Source organism: Anticarsia gemmatalis, chromosome Z, assembly GCF_050436995.1.
Source record: "Anticarsia gemmatalis isolate Benzon Research Colony breed Stoneville strain chromosome Z, ilAntGemm2 primary, whole genome shotgun sequence".
Classification (NCBI taxonomy): Eukaryota; Metazoa; Arthropoda; class Insecta; order Lepidoptera; family Erebidae; genus Anticarsia; species Anticarsia gemmatalis.
The window spans coordinates 19517260-19527073 of record NC_134776.1 but is presented as its reverse complement, the minus strand read 5'-3'; the positions used below and the strand labels follow the sequence as shown (position 1 = coordinate 19527073).

At 40.3% G+C, this 9814-nt stretch overlaps 2 protein-coding genes across 2 annotated transcripts; both read left to right on the top strand.

Annotated features, from left to right (window-relative positions):
- The first annotated feature begins 682 nt into the window (after positions 1 to 682).
- LOC142986767 (uncharacterized) lies at positions 683 to 3256 on the top strand. Its single transcript, XM_076135443.1, has 4 exons — positions 683 to 814; positions 907 to 948; positions 1074 to 1381; positions 2881 to 3256. The coding sequence occupies exons 1-4, from the start codon at positions 794 to 796 to the stop codon at positions 3074 to 3076; spliced, it is 567 nt and encodes a 188-aa protein (XP_075991558.1). The 5' UTR covers positions 683 to 793; the 3' UTR covers positions 3077 to 3256.
- A 4862-nt stretch (positions 3257 to 8118) lies between these two features.
- LOC142986536 (uncharacterized) lies at positions 8119 to 9464 on the top strand. The gene is made up of 4 exons (XM_076135054.1): positions 8119 to 8268; positions 8415 to 8498; positions 8713 to 8829; positions 9167 to 9464. Exons 1-4 carry the CDS (start codon positions 8163 to 8165, stop codon positions 9355 to 9357), a joined length of 498 nt encoding a protein of 165 aa, XP_075991169.1. The 5' UTR covers positions 8119 to 8162; the 3' UTR covers positions 9358 to 9464.
- Positions 9465 to 9814: the final 350 nt, after the last annotated feature.

Sequence of the window (9814 nt, the reverse complement as noted above, 5' to 3'; positions counted from 1 at the left end):
ACAATCATGCCAAGCAACAAGACCTAGGTGAGAACGAAGAAGGGATTGTAACAGGTAAAGTATCAGTACCCCAGTTAGGAAAAAATATGGAATCTTGTGTACACTTATGTTTTAGACAAATACTTGCAGTTGAACAGTTAAATCTGTATGTTATTGACTAGATGGTGTAAGTTCAAGGCGGCCTGGGTTACTGTCCATGTGTAATTATGCAGGTATGAGCAAAAAACAATCAAATAGCAGCTACTTACCACGCTATAACACATGTGCACGATTTAGGATTGAAAACGCCGATACCGTTTATTGAAAGACCATACTCAAGTTATAAATAAGTAAAATATAAGCACAAGGGTCTGTAGGACAGCGAGTAACATACGCCTACATGCACAGCCTCTATTAAAATATCTAGTTTTTGAAACATCAAAAGTTTTACAAAATTTTTCATACTTTTCCTTTCATATTTTACGCGTTAGATACGTATTATGATATCTTACGGGCTCTAGGACATATTTACTGTACAAAGTATGCATTTTCGATTGTTTCGCAATGTTTCCGCCTCCCGTTTGCTAGATACCTATGCGTTTTCGACTTTTGGGTGCCGATATTTGAAAATTTGAATCTCCTGCAATTATCGACATTCATATCGTTTTGCATCACGCATGCGTTACCTGCGCACCGACGCGGCTGAAGTGCAAGCTGTCGTAGCTATTCTAGGCCCGCAGCCCGGGACTCCTGTTGCACAGTACACCTTGCACCAATACATTTAAAACCACTGATTATATAAAGAAGCTCCGAGATGGCTGAAGGCGGACGAGAGGTAAAGTTACAAACAATAAGTTGAATTCTCTTTATAAGTCGGCTCAAGATTACATAAATTGTATGTAACTCTCGATTTTTTTTGCTTTTCAGCCTCCACCCCCATACTATAAAATCGTGTATTACCCCGGACAGGTATTAAGATTAATTTCATAATATATATCTTAACAAAATAACTTAATAGTAATATTTAACTTACAATTGCCGTGAAATATATAAAGTATTACGTAACAGGTAGATACATGTTAAAAATATTTCAGATGTGTCCTACGTGTCTCACTGCGCAACTAGTGTTGTGCTTCATGTTACCGGATGAGAAGCTGCTCATCTGTGAGGACGAAGATTGCCCGTTCCCATTTGGATGTGTTGAGCACCTCCAGTTCTATAAGGTAGACTGGAGGGGCAATGTCCTTAGCGGTCCTTACGATGATGACGATGTCGTTGCTCAGAAAGCGAGCGAGTTGAGAGAAGCCACTGACTTAGTGACTCCTGAAGAAATAAGCTTTATGAAAGAGTTTCTTCTGCAAACTGTCACCATATCATTTGACTTTGATGAAGCAGTTCAAAGGTACCTATCTTATATCCTATATTTATTTGTGTGAACTGTTCGGAACTATATTTTGACGAGCCATGGATCACGTGATGGGGCAGGCGAGCCAGTTTTGTCGACTCTGAGCCTTTCTTAACTTACAGTTTTCGTTATCACGTACATATTTCTCGCAAAGTCATTAAACATTTATTAATCTTGCCTAAGAAAACCATTAAAAAAACATCTTATAGAAAAATAATTTATTAAAAATTCTAAAACAGGGAATTTTTGCCATTTTTCGCCATTCCATGCTTTTTCTGACCATGGTCATACGTGCAGTGCCAGTTTTGGCCATGAAAAAAATAAATCATATGAATTCAATAATCAAAATTTATTAATTACGTTGCACATTTTACACTAAAATAATTAAAATAATATTACTTTGATTGAATTTAACTAAAAATAAAGAGATCAACAAACAAAAAATTAGTTTCTTAATGATGTGTTACATAAATTAGTTTGGTTTGTCATTTTTGTAAATATTATCATATAGTTTTCTTTATCATTACTAGCAACAAATATACCACAGTATATATTTATTTATTCAAATATAAATGTTATATCTCAAAGTCGTTTGCGGTACTTTAAAGTCTATCTACTAGCAGTGGAAACAGACATTCAATTTTCAATTGCGTTCAACGCTAACGTTATTTTATGAGGCGAGTACTGGGATGATTTTCTTTTCCCGACAACTTTTTATTACTTTTTGATTTTGGTGAAGGCATTTTATTCTAACTGAGAAAATAAAACACATATATCGAAATACGTTGGTATGTAAAGTCAAGTAAAAAAGCCGCGATTAAACATAAATGGCCAGAAGTAGGGTATCTATGTCACTTTTGGCCTGCCAATGCCAAAGAGGGAGAACTTCATGATTTTGACTTCATTAGTGGCCACCCACTCATAATCTCGCTTCATAAACATGTGCGGACAAAATAACTTTAGTTCCACATAGATAATCTATTCTTCAGTAGCAGTATTAACATGAACATCCAAAAAATAAGCAAAGATTTTAAAAATATAATCTTTTTACTGACAAGGCCTTAGTGTTTTTTCTAAGATCTAAATAATTTCATGCTCCACTAAAAATAATAAATTGTTGCATCGAAGTGAAGCTTCATCAGTTTTGCCAATATTTTAAATACTGTACACTGAACAATAATTCATTTGTTTATGTTTTAATTATAATTATTTGAAGGCCATTTGGGCCACAGCCGGGTCACTTGCCTAGTTACCCAAAGTTGGGCAAGCAGACGTTTCTACCCTGAAGAGAACGTAAAGTCTGACATTACGTCGTGTCGGTTACAAAACAGATTAGAGTGATAAAAAATTGAGTGTAGCTCACGTCTCTGTAGACACTGGAATACCATAAATAAACTCCCACTTACCTATTAACATTATGTTATGATAATATGAATATCCATTATGATAACATGACCTAATACGTACAGTACAATAACACATTATTTTGGTTTCAGTATCCTGCGTGAGTTTGGAGTCGCTGATGACAATGAACCAACCAACCAACCATCGACCGATCAACCATCGACCGACCAACTATCGATCGACCAACCGTCAACCAGCAACCAACCCGATAAAAGCAACAATGAGACGGACAACGGCAATGAAAAGGATGAAGCTGCTGGAAACGACGGAAAGGCTGCGAACGAGTAACAAGCTAAGAAGATATTTCATTAGTTAAGCTATTTTAACTTAGTTCGATTACTTACATGTATATGAAATGATTTAACTTATTGTTGAATTTTAATTAATTTATTATTGAATTTTAATTATTGTTAATCAAATTTAAATTTTTTGTTGTTAAATATTTGAAATATTTCAATAAACATAAGTATAAAATATTTAATCGAAATATGTTCTTGCGTTTGATATCGTTTCGTCAACACGTCAACCTCGATAGCCACTGTGTGTATGTGCTTGTGCATGTACGAGTGTGCGTGTGTGTGTGTACGCGTGTATGTTCGTGAGCTTGTGTGTGTGTAAGAGTACGGGTGCGTGAGCTTGTGTGTGTGTGTAAGGGTACGGGTGCGTGAGCTTGTGTGTGTGTAAGGGTACGTGTGCGTGAGCTTGTGTGTGTGTGTGTAAGGGTACGGCTGCTTGAGCTTGTGTGTGTGTAAGGGTACGGGTGCGTCAACTTGTGTGTGTGTGTAAGGGTACGGGTGCGTGAGCTTGTGTGTGTGTGTGTGTGTGTAAGGGTACGGGTGCGTGAGCTTGTGTGTGTGTGTAAGGGTACGGGTGCGTGAGCTTGTGTGTGTGTGTAAGGGTACGGGTGCGTGAGCTTGTGTGTGTGTGTGTGTGTGTAAGGGTACGGGTGCGTGAGCTTGTGTGTGTGTGTGTGTGTGTAAGGGTACGGGTGCGTGAGCTTGTGTGTGTGTGTGTGTGTAAGGGTACGGGTGCGTGAGCTTGTGTGTGTGTGTAAGGGTACGGGTGCGTGAGCTTGTGTGTGTGTGTAAGGGTACGGGTGCGTGAGCTTGTGTGTGTGTAAGGGTACGGGTGCGTGAACTTGTGTGTGTGTGTAAGGGTACGGGTGCGTGAGCTTGTGTGTGTGTGTGTAAGGGTACGGGTGCGTGAGCTTGTGTGTGTGTAAGGGTACGGGTGCGTGAGCTTGTGTGTGTGTGTGTAAGGGTACGGGTGCGTGAGCTTGTGTGTGTGTAAGGGTACGGGTGCGTGAGCTTGTGTGTGTGTGTAAGGGTACGGGTGCGTGAGCTTGTGTGTGTGTGTGTAAGGGTACGGGTGCGTGAGCTTGTGTGTGTGTGTGTAAGGGTACGGGTGCGTGAGCTTGTGTGTGTGTAAGGGTACGTGTGCGTGAGCTTGTGTGTGTGTGTGTAAGGGTACGGCTGCTTGAGCTTGTGTGTGTGTAAGGGTACGGCTGCTTGAGCTTGTGTGTGTGTAAGGGTACGGGTGCGTGAGCTTGTGTGTGTGTGTAAGGGTACGGGTGCGTGAGCTTGTGTGTGTGTGTGTGTGTGTGTAAGGGTACGGGTGCGTGAGCTTGTGTGTGTGTGTAAGGGTACGGGTGCGTGAGCTTGTGTGTGTGTGTGTGTGTGTAAGGGTACGGGTGCGTGAGCTTGTGTGTGTGTAAGGGTACGGGTGCGTGAGCTTGTGTGTGTGTGTGTAAGGGTACGGGTGCGTGAGCTTGTGTGTGTGTGTAAGGGTACGGGTGCGTGAGCTTGTGTGTGTGTGTAAGGGTACGGGTGCGTGAGCTTGTGTGTGTGTAAGGGTACGGGTGCGTGAGCTTGTGTGTGTGTGTAAGGGTACGGGTGCGTGAGCTTGTGTGTGTGTGTGTGTGTGTAAGGGTACGGGTGCGTGAGCTTGTGTGTGTGTAAGGGTACGGGTGCGTGAGCTTGTGTGTGTGTGTAAGGGTACGGGTGCGTGAGCTTGTGTGTGTGTAAGGGTACGGGTGCGTGAGCTTGTGTGTGTGTGTAAGGGTACGGGTGCGTGAGCTTGTGTGTGTGTGTGTGTGTGTAAGGGTACGGGTGCGTGAGCTTGTGTGTGTGTGTAAGGGTACGGGTGCGTGAGCTTGTGTGTGTGTGTAAGGGTACGGATGCGTGAGCTTGTGTGTGTGTGTAAGGGTACGGGTGCGTGAGCTTGTGTGTGTGTGTAAGGGTACGGGTGCGTGAGCTTGTGTGTGTGTAAGGGTACGGGTGCGTGAGCTTGTGTGTGTGTGTAAGGGTGCGGGTGCGTGAGCTTGTGTGTGTGTTGAAAATATACAGACTACTTAAGAACCTCCTCCTTATATGAAGTCGGTTAATACAGACAAGTATGTATATGTTCCAAACTTGGTTCAAAAAGCAAGTGTACGTCGTTCAGTCATATTTATTCTCTGAACACATATCGAATTATGGCAAAAACAAGTTTCAAAAGTTGTACGAGATAACGAAATAAACATTTTTGTTTTTTTTTTGAACGTGGTGGAGATAATGCGGCGACCAGACGCATTTATTGATCGAAGGGATAAAGACTCACGGTGGCAATATAACACAGGTGGGTACTTGTGTTGTATCTCCCCTGTGAAGCCTGGGAAGCTGTACTTATGTTGCATCTCTCCGGTACTTGGGAAGCTTGTTTGTTTACATTCAATAACATTTTAATACTAGGTTAACGCTTATTATTGGCATTACATAATTAATCATTATTTATTATTCCTTTCTTGTTATGATTTTGGTCCTTAATAATTTGGAAAAAAGTCCGAGGGCTGTTGCGTTACCTTATCTATATCTTTATGTATATAATTCTTCTGTAAGTGTGTACTTCTCTTAAAAGACTGGACCGATTTTGAAGAATTTTTTTGTGTGTGTTCAAGGGGATCTGAGAATGGTTTAGATTCACAATTTTGTCCGCTGAACAATGTTTTTTTAAATAATTTTTAATGTATTAGACAGGAAAACGTCTGTCGGGTTCGCTAGTATTATTATATGAAACTCAAAGGTGACTGAGTGACATAGTGATCTATCTACGCACACCCCAAACCTCTGGGCGAATCGAGCTGAAATTTGGCATGCAGGTAGATGTTCTGGCGTAGGCATCCGCTAAGGAAGAACTTTGATAATTTCCACTCCTAAGGGGATAAAATAGGGGGTGAAAGGTTGTTTAAAACTTTTTAACTTTCGACTGATTGCATTGAAATTAACCTAAATTCACACATAGGAAAATTTATACTACGGGAAACCTTTTCACGCGGACGACGTCGCGGGCGGAAGTTGGTGATGGAAGTGAATGATACAAACGACGCTGGTAACTAAGTTATAGAGGTCAAATAGGCAGCATCCGAAGAGAGGGGAAGCCGTCTCCAATATAGTTGGAAGAAAGACTAGGCTGACGATGATGTTAATATTCTTATCGCTCCCGAAAATCATGTAAAATCCGTTCAAGCATGTGGTAGTCATACATAGTTCCCGTGATCAGCTGGCACAGTCGCCCTCACAAGGTCCTTCAATATCATGTTACAAAGGTGAACCTTTGTAAAATCCACTGTACAAAAGATACAGCCGCATTTATAAAAGACAAGTAGGTAACATGTTGATAGAAGAGTGTGTGATTCGTAGTCACCTGTGTATCTCATAACTCACCCTTCATTCAGACACCAGTACCTTAAATACCCATTGAGACTATTGTAAATATTTTCCAGTTGGTTTTGTTATTTTTTGTGAATATAGAACAGATTATTGTTGTCAACTGGAATCTCCCTCGAATATTTCAATTAGCCATTGCGATACTGCCGAATCTCTTTCAAGCTTCTGATATCTCTTGCAATTTGCTTACTGAAAGGTCCTAAAAGAGTAGGCATCTACTTGAATGATGAAATTCATTTCAAAATCGCTCATCAAATCCCAATTTTGTCGATACAGACTGATGGTTCTAAAAGGAATATAATAGCTAGCGAATAATTGTCCAATAAGCTATCTTCTAGAGGAAGATGAGGTGGTTGCGGTGCGTTGGTGTCGTAGGACACGTTTCTGTGCTAGGTGGCTGAGCCAGGTGGTATCGTGGGCAGTGACACCGTCCGTTAGGGTCTCCAGGTGTCACGATCGTTAGCTGAGTTCTCCCAGGTTGAATGTTCAATTTTGAAAGTGCACATGTCTCGTTTTGCACTTGCACGACCAATTGACCATCTTATACATATAGAGTTCCTCCGTGTTTCGGAAGGCACGTTAAATTGTGGGTTCCGGCTGTTATTTCCAAAGATCTTTGACAGTAGTCAGAAGCTTGAAAGTCTGACAACCAGTCTTACCGAAGGGTATCGTGTTAAAGCCCAGGTTACTGGGCTTTGGAGGTGCGATAGGCTGTCGCTCCATGAAAAATATTGGTATTCAGATGCTTCCGGTGAGACTGGAAGCCGACTCCAACATAGTTGGAAGAAAGGCTAAGCTGAAAAAAAGAAATCTTTTACTTGTGCTTAAGCTGATAGTTTTTAAAGGCTTGCCTGCTATGTGCAGTACAGTATAATATACTCAACATGTAGGAAGTTTCCCCTAAAAAATAAATAAGGTACCTTATTTATTGTACCTTATTTAAGGTACCTTATATACATGATTCTGACTTTACTTAGATTTATCAGAGAGTGATTATAACGAAGTGAAATTTATTTCACCGTCCTTTATGTAGTTGGCGAATACGAAGATAATGACGGCCTCAAGGTAACTTGGTGGAACTATGCTTTGTGACTATGTAATATCACCTATGTTGTTTACTAGGTAAAAAAAATATTTTTAAAAGAAAATTACAAAAATGTTAAGATAAGAATTGAAATTACAGACAAATCATTATTTTTCAGTAAAGCATAACAAGTGGAACTTTCCTTCAAGAAGTAAAAATAAAAATAGATTGTTTTGTTTTGATCGGTGTAAGTATCGGATAGCATATTTCTAAACAAATGGAGGGTGCCGGGGGAGGGGAGGGCGTAGGGCTTAAAAAATCAATCACAGCCGCCATGGCAACGGCGGGAAGGCGATTATAGCCCCACCCGCTAACCTCACACCTTGAAATGATTTTGAATCTTATTTAGACGCGAATAGAGCTCACATTTCAAACACAGCGCGTTAAAAATCTCTTAAAGCTTCGATGCGTAGTTGAACTTTTTTTGCAATATAACTACTATTGCAATCAGGATAAGGTTCAAAATTGTTAAGCAAGCAAAAATCAAGAGTGAGGCTCCCTCTGACATAAGCCGCGCATGCGTATTACTGTCGTAGCAAGTGACGCCATCATGCCATCAGACGCCATTCAACAACATTGAGCAGCAATGGCGCTCAGAGTATACGCCATGTCACCACCACTTTTAAACGCTGGAACAACCGCAATGGCAGCCCGCAATAACTACAATGTGTTGATACAAACACGATATACAGGTAAATAATAATATTAATTAAATTGCAATTTTATGTCCCTTAGCTATCGGTTCAACAATCATCATTATATTTCAGATATTTTACATTAACCCTTACTGAATTATAGGTTAATACCATTTACTAATAATTCCGTAATAAATTTTCAGTTGGAGCGCGGCGTGAACGCGACGACCTCGCAGTGCCACCGCCGCCAACACGCATCCTACAATTTGGTGAAACAACAAATACAGGTACCTTCGTTTTTATTCCTATTTTTATCAGATTCACTTAATTTTAAAAAGAAATAGGTACCTAGTTTCACAGATTCCTTCGAAATGTATTAGTCTCCCCACTACAAGATCATTACTTTGATATTGTTTCTCTACTAGAGCTAATATTCTAATTCCTTTTACTTATTCTCATTGTTAAACAATTATTTAACACGTAATTATTTGTATATTTCAGTGTTCAGCAAACCATCTGCAACAAAGAACACGGTGCCTTTAAACCTCTCAAATTCTGCATCAGCATATGAAAATACAGTTGAAATGTTGGATAGAAATCGTGAAATAGTTTCTTCAGGTAAGTATACTTTATAAGTTATGTTGTGTATGGTTAGTGGTCAACCTAGTGTCAAAGTTGTTGAAGCCGCCCGAATGCCTTTGACGTGGCGTAACGACTGTTATTTTCATTGGCAACAACCGGGACCGACTTTTACGTGCCGTCCGAAGCACGGAGACGCCCAGTTCAAATATCACTATGCGGTATACCCATTTACGGAATGACCGCGCCAAAGTTTGCTTAACCCACAGATCGTTTACCGAACGGTGAGCGCAACTGGCTATAGACGTCTCAATATAGTGTGAATAAACTAGTATTAGTTTCTTTGAATAATGAGCCTAGCCTTTCTTCCAACTAGGTTCGAGTCGGCTGCCAGTCTCACCGGATGCAGCTGAGTACCAGTATTTTACATGGAGCGACTGCCTGTCGGACCTCCACAATCCTGTTGTTGCAACGATACCCTTCGGTAACACGGGTTGTCAGACTTTTAAACTCGGGACCCACAATTTAACGTGCCTTCAGAAACGCGGAGGAGCTTGGTATGAATGAGACGGTTACCCATTCACAGAACCTCGGCAAGCGTAGCTTAACTTTGATCGATCGATCCGCGCGGATTTGTTAACCAATAAATAAGGAATAAATTGTGTACAAAACGATTAGGTGTTTCATTTAAAAAATAACCTTCAACGAAAGTTAGTTTAAATTAGTATTATTATTTGGAAGAAAATAAGTTTGCACATAAAAAGGAAGTAAGAACTACTTGGAATAAAATACGACGTTAAAATGCAGACGAACAATAAACAACACTACTAGTAATAACAACGGATAGGCTTCGCTTAACCTATTCGGCAGATAAAGTGACAGTTACCTACTACATAACAACTACATACTTACACAGAAGGGACTACATTACTAGAAGAAATTAGGACTAAATAGTTTTTAACAAAACAATGATCGCTTGATAGCTAGATTGGTCAGAAGTAAGTTTATTAACAGATCAGGGTGA